The sequence below is a fragment of the Ursus americanus genome, chromosome 26, assembly GCF_024610735.1.
Source record: "Ursus americanus isolate L20-20 chromosome 26, mUrsAme1.1.p, whole genome shotgun sequence".
In the NCBI taxonomy this organism is placed as follows: Eukaryota; Metazoa; Chordata; class Mammalia; order Carnivora; family Ursidae; genus Ursus; species Ursus americanus.
The window spans coordinates 3,595,036-3,617,232 of record NC_142152.1 but is presented as its reverse complement, the minus strand read 5'-3'; the positions used below and the strand labels follow the sequence as shown (position 1 = coordinate 3,617,232).

Here is a 22,197-nt window from a genome sequence, read left to right as displayed (position 1 = left end):
ATGGGGGAATCAAGATGGCCATGAATTGAGACTTATTGAAGCTGGGTGATGGGTACATGGGGGTCATGTAATTATATATTGTCTACTGTTGTATACCTTTTTTTCTGTTATAAAGACTAAAATAAGGCAAGTGCCTCTGGAGGGTTGAGGCTATCAGATATTTACACTTGGCATTGAACTCATCTACTGAGACTCCCTCTTCTCACCATCGGCGAGAGGACCCAGGCCCTTCAGGGTGAATCTAAGTGTTCTGTGTTGATGACATTCTCTAACACCTTTGGTGTTTGCAACTGCTCTTCCACTATGTGACAAAACAAGGAACTTGGCCAATCTTTAGTGAAAAAAAGAGCAGCAACTAGGGTTTGGCTGTTTTACTGACACCTATGAGTTGTGGTTTTAGGAGTGTTATTCAATAAACATTCCTAGTTTGGGTGACTAGATTCACTACCCGATAGTCTACAGAGTCCTTCAAGGAGCAGCAGGCCACTCCAGAGCCCTAACACCTGGGCACGCGGACATTAGTGAGGGCAGGGGCCTTTGCTAGGTAGAGCAGAGAATGGGGAGAAGAACACCCTGAAGGAGGGAATGATGAGGTCACCAGGCACAGACAGAAAAGAGGCAGCAAAACCTTTGCACTTACTCAGAAGTTTTGTCTGGGGCAGGATCTTCCCTAGAAGGAGGAGGGAAACTCTCTTCCACTCCCTGCACTGCCTGGCTCCCTGCCCCAGCCTGCTCTTCCTTCTCCAATAGCTCCCACACAGCAACAGCGCCAGTTCTCAGGAGGCTGCAGTTTCCCAAACTTAGATTTAGGACAACAGGGACATGAGGGACACTCAGATTCCTCACTCTTACCTCAGACCAGCCAGAGGATGAGGACAGTAATACCCAAACCAAATACCAAAGGAAGACAGAGAACCCCAGGTTAATTTGACTGAGGGAAGCCCTTATGATGGGTATCTTTGGTAAAAGAGAATACAATTAAAATAATCCAATTTATTGGTATATTTATACAAGTGGTTCAAAAAGAAACTACTTTCACAAGAAACTAAGTTATAGCATTTTAATAATTTCAGTAGAACAGATACACATACACATAAAATTCAAACAATTTAATTGAACAGTGTACTTAAATGGATCAAATTCTTAAAAGTCCCCAAAATGGACTTGAGCCCATGGATATGAAAAGGCAATTTTGAAGTACTACAGACTAGAGTAAAACAGACAAGGTTATTACTTTGCATTTACCAATAAGACGATAGCCTGTAGATACATTAGACCTTTATGAGAACACTTCCAGGCAATATTAGAACAGAGACTCATTAAAAAGGAATACAATTGATCTCAGAAAGATGAATTTATAGCTAACAATTTCTTTGGTCCTCCAAGTCACATCTGTTTTTACTTTAAAATACCAAACATGTGTTGAATGTTTAATTCTACTTCTAAATGTCTAACTATTAAGCAGGATAATGTTTATATCACATTAGATTTTAAAAGAAACTCAAAATAAATTACCACTGTACTTCAGAAACTCCAAATATAGAAAAATATAGGAAATAGAAGTAGGGAAGAATTTTTTTTTTAAAAACAGCACTTCTGCCACCTTGTCCCATCATAAGGCAAATGACACCAAAATGGCAGAGACAGGACTACCAAGGTTAAAGTAATCATTGTAGTTAGCTCTTCTTAAGGTAATGGAATAAATTTGAAGAGCACAATGTCAATGAAATAAGAGACTTTTCCATGGAATGACTGTGGTTTTGTTTTTGCAGGGGAGTTTGGTTTTTTTGTTTGTTGTTTTTAATTTGGCCCACACTGCCCCAATGGAGGAAATTTTAAGTAGTCATTAATAAGGCAACAGCTTCCTGGACAAAAAGACCTGTATACCACTTGAATAGTTACGCTGAAGACAAGACCCATATGGAGCATGAGAGGAACCAGTATGGGGGCTTTCAATATTCTCCAGTAATTCCAGAAAATTACAATGCATTTTCACAGATACAAACAATGCAGGTTTCATTGAACATTGATATCACTCACAATGCAGCCCACAGTTAGTTCATTCTGCATGCTTTCCTAATCACAGAAGTTCTGGTTCTGCAGACCTGAAAATGATGGACATTCTCAAAAGTTTCTGGAAATACTTAGAAAAATATTTGTTAAGATAAAAAAAAGTTTTGAAGCATCTACAAGGAATACACAAAGTAAGCTTGCAAGAAACTTCTAAAGGTAAAACTATGAGGACTAGTTATTTTCAGGGTTAGTACTTAAGTCTCATAAAACAATGGCTTTCCAAAAAAGGCAAAGGTACTACACTCTAAGTGGTGTGATATTCTCATCAAGGCACAGAGAGTTAAAGGTCTAAATCCCTGTATACTGACATGAGAATACACTTGTAAACAATAGGAACTAATTCCCTGTACTTGGATTTAAAAAAGAATACAAAGTAGAAATGTGTCTTTTTAACTCACAAAATCAAAAACATAGATATTTCCACCACCTTCCTTTGGTGACTAACATTACAACTGGATAGTCAAAAAATAAATATATAAAAAATAAAGTGCCCTGGTAGTTTAATAAATGTGATTAAAGTGAAGCCTGTTGGACTTGAGTTTGCAGAGCAATGCTGCACAGTGTACAAAAATTATTTGAAGCACAACACCATTTTTGTATGGGGAGGGAAAAAAATAGTATATTGGCCATAGTTTTCCCCCAATCCCAACATTCCTATGCTTATGAACCCAATTATTTAGTATTTGAACAAAATATTTGAATTTTTCTTCCTTCCCAGCACCCTCAAGGTTATCCCAATGGCAGTGGTTTTGTGCATGTAACTTACACTATGGGCGGTTTCCTTGAAAGTTACCACTAAAAGGTGGCAAGAAGAAAGTAGAGGGCTCACCCCTTTGTTAATTATTTTTATTTGATTTGCTATAAATAATTATTAAACACCATTAGTGACAAGGAATAAAGTTCACATCTGTAACAATTGAAAATGGAATGTACAAACAATTAAGACCAAACAACGCTACTAGTGGCACGATCCTCAAAGCACATGACACATGCTGAAGTTCAGCTCTTAATGAGAGTTAGAAACTCTTCCCGAGTCTTTGGATCTTCCCGGAACACACCCAACATCGTGCTGGTCACAGTTTTGCTGTTCATTTTCTGCACCCCTCGCATTACCATACACATGTGTCTACAAAACAAGACAACAGAGGTGGCTTAAAGGAATACGCAGTTGCTGGTTTGGTTTTTAAAGTCAAAAGCAGGCCAAAAAATTAAATCTGATTATACTGAGCTCACAGCTATCAACTGTACCCAAATGTCACTTCTTAGGCAAATGTGACCTTAGAGGTTTATTTACGTTTCTTAGTCATGTAGCTCTTATTCTTATCAGTGGTTGAATCTTTCATGCATCTAGCAGAAGGGAAAACAAGGGAATTTTCTTCCTATGTGAAAATAATACAAGGGGTCCATAGAGTTCAAACAACTTCTGGATAAAAAGAAATTCAGAATTCTCACTTGCTCCATCTGTAGGACTGAAACAGCACAATACTAGCTTAGGTGTTTGGAGAAGTACTGAAGTACGTGGTGTCACCAGGCAGAATCTAGAGAACAGTGACCCCAGTGAGCGTAAGCAACCTGGTGAAGCTGACAGCGTGCACAGTACAGAGCTCATTCCATGCCAGAGGAACAGACGAGATGCGTGCAATTCTCGTAATTCATTCTAACTTAAAGAAGTGACTTCCGGTGCCCTTTATACCCAGTTTTAGCTCCATTTTTTAAAAATGTGTGACAAAATATTAGGAAAAGTCTGCTTGGAGCAGCAAAGAGCTAAAGAAGAAATCAAGAGAAGACACAAAATGCTACTGGTTGCACAAATCACTACGCTTAGGCTGATGACTCCCGACAGCTCCACCACCCCCACCAAAAACAAAACAAAACCAGTCTCCTATACTCTGGTTCCTGCATCAGCCACACAGTAAATGCAAGAGGTTAGCTTCAGGTCAGAGACAGAAAACATGACAGTGTCGATGATATGGCATCACCTGGTGCTGGAAACACAGAGCAGCTGTAAATACCATTTCCGTGCACCACGATGACATCATTAAGGCAAGCATGGACTTACGTGGCTTCAACCACCACCCCCACTCCAGCAGGCCGCAAGGCTTCTGTGATTGCCACAGCAATTTGTTTCGTCAGCCGCTCTTGAACTGTGGGGGTGACAAGAAGCTCAGTTGAAGAGTCTGACACAAACAGCGGTCTTTAGGGTATTTGTTGTCTTTAGGATATTTGAAATCTTAAAAAGCAGACTTCTGTGAGGCTTCAGCACCAAGACACACCAGATTTTACCAGTTTGCTTTGTCTGCTGCCTGGGCCATAGGAGGCAGCTGTTCAATTCCCTCACCCGCAGATCAGCGGCACTGCAGGGAACGGGTAAGAATGACAACTGTCTCTTAGGCGTGCAGAAGACCCACTGATAACAAGCACCTCCACGCGGATGACTAAATAGCTCGCAGAAGGGTTAACAAAGGCACTGTAACCCAATTATTGACTTGTACGTAAAGCTGAAAACCAACAATCTAACCTAAACAATGCAGTCCCTGTGCGGAATAAACAACTCGTCTTTGAAAACACATTAAGAGTGTTCACTGCAGCATTGTGTCTATTTGAAAACTGACAAAATCTTCAAATATCTATTAGAGCAGGGAGTGGTTCAATCAAACCCAGCACAGCCATATAATGGAATGCTAAACAGCCAGGAAAATGAATGAGATAGTTACATGCATGTGGGGGAAAAATGTTAAGTGAAAAAAAAATAGGGAAAAAAAAGTGAAGCCCATGACATACAATATGAGCCCATTTAAAAATATAATAAATTGGTTTTAAAATGTTGGTAGATGTACAAAATATGAAGGAATGTGCAAATACAACAATGATTTTTTTCTGGAGGCTTAAAACACTGCAGACTTTCCCTTTCTATGTTATATTCCTATGAGGTTTTGACTTTGGTAAGTCATATGTATTACATGTGTAATAAGAACAACAAAAAATACTTTTTCGTTAAGAAAAAAAATGTTTTTCTGTAAATAAAAGTTTAAAGGTTTACCTTGTAATCGTCTACTATAGATTTCTACAATCCTAGAAAAGAAAGAATTGTTTTAGTTAATCATAAATTTGTTTGAAATGGAATTGGTCAGTCTTCCTCAAAAGACCAAAAGGACTTTATTGAAGCAACTGTAGGGTGTGGGCAGGAGATTAATGCTTCTAAGATGAAGAAAGATACAAAAACTACATGGAAGTGAGAAGAGGGAGAGTCTTGAGGAGACCACCAAGCATGACACAGAGTGGTACTTCCCTATGTCCCCAAAGAGAGAGAGAATTACAGGAATATTCACTTAGGAAAAACACAATGATTTTAGAGCTCCCAAGTCATCAATTTTAGGCCAAGTCTCAAGTGTTCTAATTAATCATATTGTTTAACCAGAGCTTAAAGTTCAAGTTAAAAATAAAAAGACTATTTGTTAATTAATAGCAGGCCATTGTCAACTACTGTACCCACTAAACCTATTAGGATAATCGTATTAGAACTGAACAGACTTCTTCAGACATCTCTTTATAAAGTACATCTATATAAGCACTCAGTGTGATTAACTCCCAAAAATAAAAGCCTCCTGATATTGGCTTATAACACAATCTGTCAAGTGATGGATTTTCCCCCTTTCACATCTTTCACTCTTGTTGTGAAATGTAAAGATGGCCACATGAATTACCTATTCAAAGAAACAATTCACACTAAGGATCTTTTCTTTAAAATTTGGTCTGTTAGTCATGAATTTGGACTCAATTTAAGAATCATTTCATTTAGGAGGCATTTTGTGGCTTTTCCCCGTGTCCCCACTATGATGCTCAGATAAAATTGAAAAGTTGCCCTTTTATACCCATTATAGCCAATAAGGTCAGTAACAGGTACGTTGCCCTGTTTACCACTCAACCTGAATGCAGGAGCCACCCTGATTCTTCATGTTTCTAGATTTATAACACTGAATGAATACAATTATATATTTTTAATTTTGAACAAAAACCTGAGAAAGGATGCTGTTTAAGCTCCTGGATAGGAAATATGTCTTATTTCTTTTGGGTCAAATTTCTATATATTACTTCTTATAGTTTTCCAGATGATTAATTTCTGTTGTATGAATAGGAGATGCCATTGATTTAAAAATTAGTAATGTCTTCCTTCTCATAATCATCATTTCTTTCTCTTGAGTAGAATTTCAGGTACAACATTAGACAACAGTGGTGATATTGGGCACCCACATTTTGCTCTCTACTTTAACAGCAATGCTTGTGACATTTTACTATCATCCATGACACCTGCCTTTTTCTGGTAGATAGCCATTCTCAGGCCAAAGGAAGACCTTCGCACAGATCGCTATTGTCTTCTACGTATATGATTATATGTGATGCTCAGGGTCCCTATGCTTAGAGAGTTTATAATTTATTCCTGGTTTATTTGGTTTTCATTTTCAAGTAAGCAGAAGGCATTGAATTTCTGTCTTCTCAGCACTAAAGTTCATCATATAGCTTCCCTGGATTAAAAAAAAAAAACAAAAAACACAAAAACTATTTTGCTCTCTTTCTTGAAGATAATGTGTTGAGAGTATTTGTTGAAAACAGAATTCTAATTTGACACTAATATTCATCTGCCTTTTAATATTGCCACTGGCAAACAACCGTCAGTCTAATTGTTGTTACCTTGTAGGTAATGTTTTCTCTGCAGCTGCTTTTATGATATTTCAGTATATGTACTCTGAGGTTTTCTGTGTTGTATCTAGGTGGGGATTTAATTTTTTTGTCCTGTTTGGGATTCATTCGGTTTCCTAAATCTGAAGACTGATTTTTTTGCATGTGCTCCAGAAACGTTTTCAGCCATCACCTTCTCTAATTTTACACCTACCCCATGGCCTCTGTTACCTCCAGGAATTTCAATTAAGGACATGTTAGACCTCCTCAGTCTTCCACATCTCTTACATTCTCACCCATATTTTCCACTTAGCTCTGAATGCAATTGCTTCAGACCTTTCTTCTAGTTCACTATTTTTGGCTGTGTCTAACCTGCTATCTATCTATTTGTATTTATTTATTTGAGAGGGAGATAAAGCACATGAGCCAGGGGAGAGGCAAGGGGAGAGGGAGAGAGAGATTCCTCAAGCAGACTCCCACTGAGTGTGGAGCTGGACACGGGGCTTGATCCCAAGACCCTGAGATCATGAGCTGAGCCGAAATCAAGAGTCCGAAGCTTAACTGACTGAGCCACTCAGGAATGTAACTATATTGGGCTTCAAATCCAATTTTCACTTTTTTTTCTAGACATTTTTTTATTTGGTCCCTTTTTTTCAGTCTAATTCTAAAAGTTTATTCCTTTGCCAAACTATCAGTATTCTTTTTTTTTTTAAGATTTATTTATATATTTTTAAAGAGAGAGAAAGAGGGAAAGAGAGAGTGGTGGTGGGAGGGAGAATCCCAAGCAGACTCCAAGTGTGGAGCCAGACATGGGGCTCGATTTCACAACCCTGAGATCATGACCTGAGCCAAAATCAAGAGTCAGGCACTTAACTGCCTGAGACACCCAGGCACCCCTCAGGATTCTTATTTTCTAACATATTTGTTTTATGTTGTGTATCTGTTAGCTTCACCTCTGCCCTCTTTGACCATTTGTTTCAGCTGACTCTGACTCATGGTGGCTTTTCTTTTACTTTTGGTGAATTCATGCTCCTTGGAATATCATTGGTGGGAATTCTCTGAAGCCAAACTAAAAGTGCATCAGAGAATGAGCACTTGTTTCTGCTAGATGCAAAAAGGTTACCTCCTTGGCAACATTTTAAATTAAATTATTGCCCTGGGTTTTCTGAGGACCACACATGGTGATGTGAATTCTGAGCGTAAACCCTTGTGAATACACGGCTATGGGTTCTTTTCCCTGCTCTCCACAGAACAAAGTTAACAGGTAATATCTCTCCCAATTTGGGGTGGAATAGGGAGGACAGAACCCTGCCTTTGACTCCAGGGCTGGCTAATTCTTGTGAATTCTCACTGGAACTGCCTTACATTTCCCCCAATGTTTGAAATGTACATATACATTATATCTTAGTATGTTATACTAGGAGGGATATCATTACCATCTAGTTACCATAGTCCCAGAATCAGTAGTTCTTAATTTTAATCTAAACCATTTCTGTATTCTTGGAATAAATCTCCCTGGGTCATTATGGAAACAGTACTTGTGCCTGTTAAAGAAGGAGTTGATATTTAGGATTTTTCAACTATATTCATAAGTGGGATTAGTCTATCATCCTTTTAAATGCTAGTTTTATCAGACTTTTATCAGAGATAGGAAGCTTCATCAAATTAACTGTGTAGCTTTTCAGGTTCTTCCATGATCTTGAATAATTTATACAACATTGGAATTAGTGGTTATTTGGAAGTTGTCTATTAAATTGACTGTCCACCCCTTTCCCTCCCACCCCAATCCCAACATTAATTTGACTTTTTCCAATGGTTACTAATTTATCCAGGTTTTCCAACTCTTGATTCATTCCCTTCTCTCTCCATCCTTTTTAACTTATTCATAAAGATTTGAAGTTTCTAAAGCATATTTTTAGTTACATCGCCTCTCATTTCTAGGTGTATTTCTCCTCTCAATCAGACTGCTAAGCAATCTATGATATATGATCTTTTGAATTTATGTTTTCTGTTCTTTTTTAAATTTTCTAATTTAATCATTTTATTTTTCTTACTTCTATTAAGCTTGTTTTATAACTTTTTTTTTTTAATATTGAATGCTTAGTTTATGTGTTGGGTTTCTTATTCAATAATGAAAGCATTTGTGGCTATAAATATATCTCCAAAGCACAGGTTTTTTTTAAATTTCAGCTTTACTGAGGTATAATTGAAAAAGATTGTAAAGTGTACATTGCGATCTAATATATGTATACACTGTGGGGAAAAAAATCCCCCATCTAGTTAATTAATACACCCGTTGCCTCACATATTTACCTTTTTCCCCCCCAGTGAGAACAATGAACATTGGAGTACAGCTATCTCTTTAATATTCTAGCTCCTATCTTCACTTCCTCTGGATATATACCCAGAATTAGGATTGTTGGATCATATGCCAGTTCTATTTTTAATTTTATGAGGAATCTCCATACTGTTTTCCATAGTGGCTGCACCAATTTACATTTCCACCAATAGTGTACAAGGGTTCCCTTTTTCCAAGCCTCACCAGCATTTATATCTTGTCTTTTTAATAGTACTGTAGCCATTCTAATAGTTGTACGGTGATATCTCACTGCGGTTTTGATTTGCATTTTCCTAGTGATTAATGAAATTGAGCACCTTTTCATGTACCTGCTGGCCATCTGTATATATTCTTTGGGAAAATGTCTATTCAGTTCCTCTGCCCATTTTTTAATTGGATTGATTCTTTGCTATTGAGTTGTGCAAGTTCTTTATATTTTTTGCACATTAACCCCTTACCAGATATGTGATTTGCAAATATTTTCTCCCTTCTGCAGGTTGCCTTTTCATTTTGTTGATGGTTTCCTTTGCTATGAAGAAGCATTTTAGTTTGATGTAGTCCCACTTGTTTATTTTTTATTTTGTTGCTTTTATGTTTGGTGTCAAATCATCACCAAGACTAATGTCAAGGAGCTTACCCTCTATGTTTCCTGCTAGTTTTATGGTTTCCGGTCTTACAGTCAATCACTTTTAAGTGGATTTTTGTGTATAGTATAAGAAGGGAGTCCAGTTTTCCCAACATCATTTTTTAAGTTTTATTTATTTTTAAAATTTTATTTATTTGAGAGAGAATGAGCAAGCACACAAGCAGGAGGAATAGACGTTTTGACTTGTCACCAGGCTGCAAATTCTCCACTACGGTTAGAGCAAAGAGCAAAAAGAAGCAGGAGGTGGAGGCGGATCACAGGGGGACTTGCCAGCCGAAGGAAGGAGTTTGAACTTTATCTTAAAAGCTATAGGGGAGCTACAAAGGAGCAGCATCAAATCCACACTTCCGAAAGTACATCCTAGCAGTGTATGAGAGCAGATTTAAAGACACGGAGAGATTGGAGACAAGGTGGAGTTCAGAGTTTTATAATCCAGAAAGAACACAAAAAAGGCCCAACAGAGTGGCAGCAAGGATAGCAAGAAGGCAGCATGGTAACAGGAGGGAAGTGGGGGTGCTGCAGGAGGTCAGTGGGCATACAACAGCAATGGATGGATTCCTCCTCACTCCTTGCATTCCAGACAGAGTGAAGATTTAAATATAAAAATAACCCCAAAACATGAGTTTATGACTACATAAAGTTTTACAACTTCTCTGTGGAAAAATGATATTATAAAACAAAATCAGAAGACAAATGACAAGTCTGGAAAAATTATTTGCAGCACCTGACCTAAGTGGTTTAACATTCAAAGAGCTCATATAAATCAGTAATAAAAAGACAAGCAATCCAATGGAAAATTGCAAAGGCTAACTAAAAGCAGGAAGTTTCTATAAGGATTCAAACTCTATTAAAGAAATATAATATAAAGAAATATTTGTCTTTGCTTATTATGTATTAACTATACCTAAAGGAATTTCTCTTCCATTTAGAATTCTGCTCAGCCCTCCACCTCTCTGTCTCTTTAACCCTGCCAGGCCACAGTCATCTTGGGTCCTCTGAACTCGGGACTCCAAACCGGGCATTTCAGTGGTACCTGCTGCCGCATACTGTCCACCCTCCCTGAAGCAGTGGCTGTGTCCTTCTTCTCTCCAGCAGCCATCGCAGATGCTCAATAAGGAGATTAACCATGGCTGCCCTGAGGCACTTCAATTCTATATTCAAGATTTAATTGTGCTCACTCAGTTATGTTAAGGCAAGAAAATGAATATATGTTCAATGGATTTTCAGCAACAAAAGGACTTTTTTAAAAAGATTTTATTTTATTCTTTTAAGATTTATTTAAGTAATCTCTACACCCAGCATGGGGCTCGAACTCATGATCCTGAGATCAAGAGTCGGATGCTCCTCTGACTAAGCCAGCCAGGGACCCCAGCAAAAGGAATTTCTATTCAAACTACATTTACTCTAGACTTCTACTAGAGTTAAACCAGATCAACTCACTTCTGGCATTTTCTTGTTACTTAAGGCTTTACTGTTTGATATTTGACTTCCCTGGCACTGAAAGGTCATTCGTTTAAAGGCAAGCATATAACAGACTTCACATACAAGATTAGAATGAGCAGGGAAGTTTTGCTAAGACATTCAGCTTTCTTTCTTACTCTTCATTCCCTAAATATTCCTACTTCTTATAAGAAATAAGCAGTTGGATAAAATCTTAGCTTTCTTTCCTGTTTAATAGACCTTTTAATCAAATTTTGTTTACAAATATCTGAAAGTAATATACACTCTGTTCTTTGCTTTAGTGTTCCATTTTTTTTAAAGTTTTAATCCATTAGCATAAGAACAAATCCCCATGCTAATAATCAACTCCTTTGTATTGCTTCATAAAAGCTTAATTATTGGAGATCTTTCCATTTCACTGGGAAAGAAAATAACCAAAGATTATTCCTTTCTATCCCTAAATTACCATTTAGTCCAAGGTCTTACTGGATTACTCAAAAATCCATTTCCATAAAGTATTAGCCATGGTCTACACGGCACGTGGTCTTATAGAGAAGGCAACTTACATTAAGACCAAGGCCTAATATGGGCCACCAAGCTTCCTTATAATGTGAAAACCATCCACTACATACCTTTCACATTTGGACAGTCTGTTAAAAGCATCAGCAGTGGCAGAATTTCTATATAGGAAAGGCATAGGGTTGGCAGTCTTATTGGAAGGGAGCATGCCACGGGGCTGGGCCTGCAGCTAGGTTTACACAGCAAACACATGGATTTTACTTAGACTGTATCTTACAAAACAGTAAGAATAACCAAATTTAGCAAAGACACTTCCATTCACAGTTGACATGACTTTCTTTATGATTTAGGAGTAAGTTACAAGGGAGGGGGGTGCTAATAGACATCATAGTAAGATTATTTTCCCCCATCACCACCAATACCCTTTTTCAGCCACCCCTTGGCACTACCACTGGGTACAGATCACTGAAAAGTGGCAAGGTGTTTCTGGATTTGTGTTAAGAGCCTTTCTGCAGGGAAGCAATTACAGCTATGATATAAAATATATCTTCATGGTATCAAGTAGCCCTGTCTGATGGAAAGGTCAGAAACTAGGGAAGTTAAAATTTTCTCTTCTACCTACTCTTTCCTTAATCCATAGAGGAAATGAGTGAGAAAGTGGAAGTGAAAACAAAGTAAAAAGAACAACTGTGGAGAACAGCTGTCAGATTGATTGGCAGGGTGGTTTTTACAGATCCCAACACAGAACTGAAAAAGATTTGGACCACCATTTCAGGATTGTGGTGAATCCCAGTGTCTAGGTGGAGAAGAAGCAGGAACCCATCAGAGCCACAGTATAGTTAGTTGGTCACAAAGATTCATTTATTCCAATTTTGATACAGTCACTATAACTTCAAATTATCCACACTTAGCTTGGTTTATTTTAAGGGGCGAGGGGCACTTGACTATACATTCATCACCTATTCCCTCATTGTGTTCTTTTCTAAAAAATTTTTTTTATTTTTTAAGATTTTATTTGAGAGTGAGGGAGCGAGAGAGAGAGAGAGAGAGTGACAGAAAGCACAAGCAGGGAGAGGGAGAAGCAGACTCCCCTGCTGAGCAGGGAGCCCGACGTAGAGCTCAATCCCAGGACCCTGGGATCAGGACCTGAGCTGACAGCAGACGCTTAACTGACTGAGCCACCTAGGTGCCCCTCCCTCATTTTGTTCTTAATTCTCTCTCATCTCACACACACTCTCACACACACACACACACACACACACACACACACACACCTCCCAGCATTTTTCCATACTCAGGACTCACTAACTCCCTACAAAGAAATTACAAAAAATATTTAGGGACAATAAAGTATTGGTGACTGAGAGCATCAGACATATAGTCTGATCCCCTAGTTGATTTCCAGTTAAACATAGATGACCATACTTGTCCATTACTTCTCCTTCCTAAAGCTGAAACAAAAATAGTAGCACAGGAATTTTTTTAAAAAAGATTTTATTTATTTATTCGACAGAGATAGAGACAGCCAGCGAGAGAGGGAACACAAGCAGGGGGAGTGGGAGAGGAAGAAGCAGGCTCATAGTGGAGGAACCTGATGTAGGGCTCGATCCCATAACGCCGGGATCACGCCCTGAGCCGAAGGCAGACGCTTAACCGCTGTGCCACCCAGGCGCCCCTAGCACAGGAATTTTTAAAAGGCATGAACCCATAGGATAAAGAATGGAAAAGAAGACTGTAATAGAAAAGAAAGAGATAGGAGAGTAAGTATTGTTTTGGAATATTGCTGAGAAAGCCAAGAAAGGCACAGCATAGTCTTGTGTCTGCAGAGGTAAAGAAACCAGAAATGAATGAATGGCCCCCTGCAGGACCCCCTGGAGATACCCAGGTGCAGTGGAAGACAGGGTTGAGACCCCAAACAGTAGTTTGATTAGAAGTCTGGAAACAGGGGCACCTAGGTGGCTCAGTCGTTAAGCGTCTGCCTTCGGCTCAGGGCGTGATCCGGATTTCTGGGATCGAGCCCCTATCGGGCTCCTCCGCTGGGGGCCTGCTTCTTCCTCTCCCCCTCCCCCTGCTTGTGTTCCCTCTCTCGCTAGCTGTCTCTGTCAAATAAATAAATAAAATCTTAAAAAAAAAAAAAAGTCTGAAAACAGTGTAGAGCAATTAGACCCCTGCGCAGGTTTCCTCTTCCCATACATTAGCTACACCACCCTTAAATATGGGGGCTGGACTGAATGCACCCCCGGATCCTTTCCAGTCAAGGAAGGCTCTACAGAGAAAGGTATGAACTAAGACTTTAAGGATGTGCTGGTAGAAGAGGGATGGGTGGTGCAGGAGGAAGGCAGTAAGGGGTGAAACGAAAAGGGATTTGTGTTTCAGGTCCTCCAAATATGTTTGTTTCTGCAGCCATAAATTTGAAGTAGCAATGTGACTTCCAAGTTAGATCACACCAGTCAAGAAAGCCTTATGAGATTCTTGCCATATAGGGGCAGGTCCTACAAATGTGTTTTCCTATTCACCACATAGTCATACTTACCTTGCAAGTTTGCTGAGGCCAAGGACTTGCTTGTTAGGAAGATAACCAATATGGACCTTCAAAGAAGAGATAGAAATCGCAAGTTAAGTAAAAATCCAATGCTTCTTTGTAACAAAATAAGGAAATAAGGAAACATAATACAGTATACGCATTATATAATTTAACACAATGAAAATGTATCAAGATAGCTAGATTAAGACTTAGAAAATGAAGCACTTAGAAAAGCATTTAGAAAATTACATATAATGCAAAAAAGGAAAATATACATGAATGACTGTTAATGAAATGACAAATTTGAAATACAGTCATGGTATTTACTGATGAAGTTAAACTCTTGATATAATTCCTAAAGTTCTTCTTCCATTGAGGGGGATGTACTCTCCAGACAGTACAAATTATCCTGTAGCAACATTAAAATATAACCAGGAAAACTTTATTTTTTTTAATTTTTTTTAAAGATTTTATTTATTTATTCGACAGAGATAGAGACAGCCAGCGAGAGAGGGAACACAAGCAGGGGGAGTGGGAGAGGAAGAAGCAGGCTCATAGTGGAAGAGCCTGATGTGGGACTCGATCCCACAACGCCGGGATCACGCCCTGAGCTGAAGGCAGACGCTTAACTGCTGTGCCACCCAGGTGCCCCAAAACTTTATTTTTTTAAAATTTTTTTTAATTAATGATTTTTTATTATATTATGTTAGTCACCATGCAGTACATCCCCGGTTTCCAATGTAAAGCTCGATGATTCATTAGTTGCGTATAACACCCAGTGCACCATGCAATACGTGCCCTCCTTACTACCCATCACCAGCCTATCCCATTCCCCCACCCCCCTCCCCTCTGAGGCCCTCAGTTTGATTCTCATAGTCCATAGTCTCTCATGTTTCATTCCCCCTTCTGATTACCCCCCTTTCTTTATCCCTTTCTTCCCCTACCGATCATCCTAGTTCTTATGTTCCATAGATGAGAGAAATCATATGATAGTTGTCTTTCTCTGCTTGACTTATTTCACTTAGCATTATCTCCTCCAGTGCCGTCCATGCTGCAGCAAATGTTGAGAATTCGTTCTTTCTGATAGCTGAGTAATATTCCATTGTATGTATGGACCACAGCTTCTTAATCCAGTCATCTGTTGAAGGGCATCTCGGCTCCTTCCACGATTTAGCTATTGTGGACATTGCTGCTATGAACATTGGGGTGCATATGGCCCTTCTCTTCACAACGTCTGTATCTTTGGGGTAAACACCCAGTAGTGCAATGGCTGGATCATAGGGTAGCTCAATTTTTAACTTTTTAAGGGACCTCCACACTGTTTTCCAGAGTGGCTGTACCAACTTGCATTCCCACCAACAATGTAGGAGGGATCCCCTTTCTCCACATCCTCTCCAACAATTGTTGTTTCTTGCCTTGTCTATTTTTGCCATTCTAACTGGCGTAAGGTGGTATCTCAGTGTGGTTTTGATTTGAATTTCCCTGATGGCTAATGATTTTGAACATTTTTTCATGTGTCTGTTAGCCATTTGTATGTCTTCATTGGAAAAGTGTCTGTTCATATCTTCTGCCCATTTTTTGATTTGTTTATTTGTTTCTCATGTATTGAGTTTGAGAAGTTCTTTGTAGATCTTGGATACCAGTCCTTTATCTGTAGTGTCATTTACAAATATATTCTCCCATTCCGAGGGCTTCCTCTTAGTTTTTTTGACTGTTTCCTTGGCTGTGCAGAAGCTTTTTATCTTGATGAAGTCCCATAAGTTCATTTTATCTTTTGTTTCTCTTGCCTTTGAAGATGTGTCATGAAAAAGGTTGCTTTGGCCGATGTCATAGAGGTTGCTGCCTATGTTCTCCTCTAGAATTTTGATGGATTCCTGTCTCACATCGAGGTCTTTCATCCATTTGGAGTTTATTTTTGTGTATGGTGTGAGAGAGTGGTCAAGTTTCATTCTTTTGCGTGTAGCTGTCCAATTTTCCCAACACCATTTATTGAAGAGACTGTCCTTTTTCCACCGGATGTTTTTTCCTGCTTTATCAAAGATTAGTTGCCCAAAGAGCCGAGGGTCCATTTCTGGGTTCTCTATTCTGTTCCATTGGTCTATGTGTCTGTATTTGTGCCAGTACCATGCTGTCTTTGTGATCACAGCTTTGTAGTACAGCTCGAAATCCGGCATTGTGATGCCCCCAGCTTTGTTTTTTCCTTTTCAACAGTTCCTTGGAGATTCGGGGCCTTTTCTGTTTCCATACAAATTTAAGGACTATTTGTTCCAGTTCTTTGAAAAATGTCCTCGGTATTTTGATCGGGATAGCATTGAAAGTGTAGATTGCTCTGGGAAGCATGGACATTTTAACTATGTTAATTCTTCCGATCCAAGAGCATGGAATGTTTTTCCATCTTTTTATGTCTTCCTCAATGTCTTTCAAGAAAACTTTATTTTTTTAAAAGATTTTATTTATTTATTTTGAGAGAGAGAGTGTGAGTGGGGGGGAGGGGCAGAGAAAGAGGGAGAGAGAGAATCTCCAGCAGATTCCTTGGTGAACATGGAACCCAACACAGGGCTCGATTCCACCACCCTGAGATCATGACCTGAGCCAAAATCAAGAGTTGGTCTCTCTACCACCTTACGCCAGTTAGAATGGCAAAAATAGACAAGGCAAGAAACAACAATTGTTGGAGAGGATGTGGAGAAAGGGGATCCCTCCTACATTGTTGGTGGGAATGCAAGTTGGTACAGCCACTCTGGAAAACAGTGTGGAGGTCCCTTAAAAAGTTAAAAATTGAGCTACCCTATGATCCAGCCATTGCACTACTGGGTGTTTACCCCAAAGACACAGACGTAGTGAAGAGAAGGGCCATTGCACCCCAATGTTCATAGCAGCAATGTCCACAATAGCTAAATCGTGGAAGGAGCCGAGATGCCCTTCAACAGATGACTGGATTAAGAAGCTGTGGTCCATACATACAATGGAATATTACTCAGCTATCAGAAAAACGAATTCTCAACATTTGCTGCAGCATGGACGGCACTGGAGGAGATAATGCTAAGTGAAATAAGTCAAGCAGAGAAAGACAATTATCATATGATTTCTCTCATCTATGGAACATAAGAACTAGGATGATCGGTAGGGGAAGAAAGGGATAAAGAAAGGGGGGTAATCAGAAGGGGGAATGAAACATGAGAGACTATGGACTATGAGAATCAAACTGAGGGCCTCAGAGGGGAGGGGGGTGGGGGAATGGGATAGGCTGGTGATGGGTAGTAAGGAGGGCACGTATTGCATGGTGCACTGGGTGTTATACGCAACTAATGAATCATCGAACTTTACATCGGAAACCGGGGATGTACTGCATGGTGACTAACATAATATAATAAAAAATCATTAAAAAAAAAAAAAAAGAGTTGGTCTCTCAACTGACTGAGCCACCCAAAAGCTCCAGGAAAGCTTCCTTTAAATGGCTGAAGTTGGGGAGGGGGTGGGGGACTGGGATAGGCTGGTGATGGGTGTTAAGGAGGGCACGTATTGCATGGTACACTGGGTATTATACGCAAGTAATGAATCATGGAACTTTACATCAAAAACTAGGGATGTACTGTATGGTGACTAACATAATATAATAAAAAATTATTATAAAAAATAAAAAGTAAAGAAAATAAATGGCTGAAGTTGGGCTCCTGGGTGGCTCAGTTGGTTAAGTGACTGCCTTCGGCTCAGGTCATGATCCCAAGGTCCTGGGATCAAGCCCCACATAAGGCTTCCTACTCTGTGGGGGAGCATGCTTCTCCCTCTCCCTCTGCCTTCCGCTCCCCCTGCTTGTGCTCTCTGTCAAATAAATAAAATCTATAAATAAATAAATTAATAAATTAATTAATTAATAAAGCTGTAACTATAAATACTGCCATTCCACCTTAAAAAAATCCCACCCCATTGCACAGAAGGAGGGTCTCCATGCTTTCTGTCATGCTTGGTGGCCTCATTTCCAAGCTGCCGGAGAACACTATCTTCCCAATGGGTGGGCAATAAAAGACACAGCTACGAATGTGCTTGTCAAGACCTGGACCTTAAGACCTAAGTTCTTATAGGACCTAATATAAAGCCAAGCCAATTCTGTGATCTTAAAAGTTACTACTAATATCTCCTATGTCCATGTTACCTCTCTTTGAGCCATGTATCAATTATGAAAAAACATTCATTCTACAAAAAGGCTAATAAAGTAAATGGTCATTTGGAGGCAATCGATTAGCCTAAAATAAAATCATAGATTCATTTGCATCATGGTTTGCCAGCACTTTTTGCATTTGTTCAGCTAATTAATATTTATTATACATGTGAGTAGTTGATCTACTAGTAAGTAGTGATTTTTCATCTATTAGCACTTTGCTTTGAGAGTTTGAGAATACCAATTCATCACCTTCCTGGTCAGCAGAAGGAGAAAGTAAAGTAGCCCCTGAACACTGGGTATTTTAAAGAAAAATAGAGTTAAAACTTTCCCACAGAACTTAGATCTTCTGTACCACTTGAAATTTTTATATTTATATGCAAAGCCATACTGTTTATTGTTTGTACTATTTTTTATCTTTCTGAAAATTCTAAGCCATTTAAATGTCGATTTTAGAAAATCGTCACTGAATAATATATTTTTTAAAAAGTTAGCAAGAACACAAACACGGAGATAATCATAGCAGAAGGTAACAGGATATAGTGGTGAGAGGCTGAGCACAGAACAAGTCCCTAGGCTAGCCCCAGCCAAATCACTAACTCCCTCTATCCTCTTGGACAAATCATAGGCTTTCTGGACCTAAATTCCTCACTTACAATAAAAAGTAGTAAAATAAGCTCAAAGGTTTCCTCCTTCTTGAAAAGCCTGAGCCCTGATGTCACATGGCCATTATCATTAACTGTGGGATTGCCAGTCAGTACATGCCTCTTGATGAGATGGGATACAGAGCCTTCAGCAACCCCATGAATTACTCTTAATAAAAATGGTTAGCCTTAATATTAGGAAGTTTTAGATCTAGTCTAGTTTATAAGAAATCCAGAGGTTGAATGGAACAAATCCAGAAGGTAGGACACTCTACAGCACAACTGGCCCAGTCTCTTCAATAACAGAATGTGGAGGTGGGAGGAGGGAACTATTTTAGAATAAGAGATGTAAGAAGCATAACAACCCAAAGCAATGCAAATGTATGACTCCTCTTTGGATTCTGGTTTATTTATTTATTTTTAAAACATTTTATTTTTAAATAATCTCTACACCCAATGTGGGGCTCAAACTTACAACCCCGAGATCAAGAGTCACATGCTCTACCATCTGAGCCAGCCAGGTGCCCTTGGATTGTGGTTTAAACAAACCAACAGTAAGACAGCTGAGACAACTGCAGAAAGGTAAATATGGGTTACTTATTGGATGCTACTTAGGAATTACTGTTAATTTTGTTTAAGATACTGCTACTGTGGATAAGAAAATATTTTAGAAATGTGTGTTAATAATTAGTGATGAAGAGTCATGCTGTGTACAACATACTTTATATTTTTTAATATGTTGAAGAATTTACTGCTAACTTTCCAGGCTGATAATCAAATCAGAGTTACATTTCTTCAGAAGTCCTTATCTTTTAGGGGTGCCTGGGTGGCTCAGTCGTTAAGCGTCTGCCTTCGGGCTCGGGTCATGATCCCAGCGTTCTGGGATCAAGCCCTGCATGGAGCCCTGCATCGGGCTCACTGCTCGGCGGGAAGCCTGCTTCTCCCTCTCCCACTCCCCCTGCTGGTGTTCCCTCTCTCGCTGCCTCTCTGTCAAATAAATAAATAAAATCTCTAAAAAAAAAAAAAAAAAAAGTCCTTATCTTTTAGAGACACATACTAGAAGAAATTATGGGAAAAAATAATATGATATCTAGGATTTACTCCAAAATAGTCCAGTGGGAACTTATATATAACAAGATTGGTCCTTTATTGATAACTATAGAAGTTGGTTTTAGGAAACATGGAACTTTATCTTACTAGTCTTTCTATTCTTACATATGTTTGAACTTTTCTATAATGAAAGGTTTAAAAAAGATACCACTACGGACACATCAGAATACTAAACTTAAAAAGACTGAAAGTGCCAAGTGTTGGCAAGACGTGAAGTGACTGAGACTCACCTAAGAGTATATAGTGTAAAGTGTAAAGTGGTACAACCACTTTGGAAAACTAAAGATCAGCACTTATTAAATTGAATATGTATATACTCCATGACCCTGCAAGTCCACTCCTAGGCATATTCCTAATAGAAATGCATGTGAAGCAAATGTTAACACATTAAATTTAGGGGATGGATATATAGGTACTTGTAACACTATTTCCTATAAGTCTTCTGTTTAAAAGCTATTAATAACAAGTCAAAATAAAATAAAATTATAATGGGGCAGGACTACTCTTGGTCTTAAATCCACATGTTTTCAAAGAGATGTTTAAGTAAAACAAGCTAGATAACATTATCTAGTTTGCATTAGATTCATTTTTCCTAATATAGAAAAGGTTGGAAACAAATTAAATCCACTAATACTATGACCTCTGCTACAAGACATTCTGCAATGATTGCTGCTCATGCCATATTATACAAAAGTATATCTTGGATCAAACATTATTTAGTCAAAATAAAGAGCAAAGGTTTCCAGAGCCTGCAGCAGCTACCTAGGAAAAAAAATGAAACTTTAATCTCATTATTTTAACCTATTAACATGGTATTTACTATGAAATGTTTGCCCTGAGGACTTTCTGCTACTTTGTTTTTGTTTTGTTAGTTTTTTTCTTAAGATTTTATTTATTTATTTGACAGAGAGAGCACAAGCAGGGGGAGCCGCAGGCAGAGGAAGAAGGAGGGAGAGGGAGAGGGAGAAGCAGGCTCCCAGATGTGGGGCTTGACCCCGGGATCATGACCTGAGCCAAAGGCAGATGCTTAACGGACTGAGCCACCCAGGCGCCCCTTGTTTTGTTAGTTTCAAGCTATTAGATGAGTCAGGTTGATAAAGAGTAAATGTTTATGTGTAACTGTACATATCTGGGATATTAGGAATTAGCAGGCGATGATTTTAAATATAATAATCCTAATTTTAAAACTTTAATGTGCTTTTTAAAATTACTAGGAAACAGAGAAACCTTACCTTTCCAACAAATGGAACTAGATGATGCTCACACATGGAAAACATATCTATGTCCTTCACGATCACCATCTCATCATGATCTTCATCAAATATAGCATCATTTAGGACATCTGAAATCAGAAGTTTGCTTTAGTAACATTTCCAATTTTATAGAAAGATACAGAGAAGAAAAACTAACAATCTCCATGGATAAATACAGACTCACAGTCAACAAAGACAAAACATTAATCCTAACTATAATATTAAGGGAACACAAATTAAAACCAGTTATTTTTCTCCCACCAAATTAGCAAAGTCTTTTTCTTTAAATGATGAAAAGATCCTTGGGATATAGTATTACATAACAAATGCAGGATTACAAACAAATGTGTTTGCTGCATGACAGAAGGAGAAAGGGAGAAATTATGCAAAACAAAAGAGTGGCTATTTCTGGTGATGGAAATGGGCTGCTTTCACTTTCTTCCTTACATTTTCTTTCACCAACACTTTCTCTATGATGGATGCGTAGGAAACCATATCTGATTTCTGAGGCCAGAAGTCCTTAGCCATCTGACTTTGAGGCCAGTTCTAGACACCTGTAAACTTGATACATTATCTATCCCCTAAATAATCTTCTACTCTCGTAAAATCTTCTAGTTACTGTAAGCAAGCATCAGACTTAAACAGTTGCCTTCTTCCCTAAGGAGACAGATGCTACAATTTTTATGTATATGCCTGTCCAGATTGGCTTTTGACATCTGGAGTCTGGTACATATGGCCAGGCATATGACAGACACTGAGAAACAAAAAAACTTTATTTTTAAAAAGTGCACTGATATCTGGACATCTTGGCAGC

General features: G+C 38.7%; 1 protein-coding gene across 1 annotated transcript in view; it reads right to left on the bottom strand.

The window, feature by feature from the left end:
• Window positions 1–2,904: 2,904 nt before the first annotated feature.
• Window positions 2,905–22,197, bottom strand: part of GCH1 (GTP cyclohydrolase 1) — a 46,042-nt gene continuing 26,749 nt past the window's right edge. The window contains exons 2-6 of the mRNA XM_045810399.2: window positions 21,363–21,472; window positions 14,227–14,282; window positions 5,114–5,145; window positions 4,133–4,217; window positions 2,905–3,199 (exon numbers count right to left, since the gene is read on the bottom strand). Coding sequence (XP_045666355.1) covers window positions 3,073–3,199; window positions 4,133–4,217; window positions 5,114–5,145; window positions 14,227–14,282; window positions 21,363–21,472 — 410 coding nt within the window. The 3' untranslated portion in view covers window positions 2,905–3,072. The remainder of the gene's footprint in view (window positions 3,200–4,132; window positions 4,218–5,113; window positions 5,146–14,226; window positions 14,283–21,362; window positions 21,473–22,197) is intronic.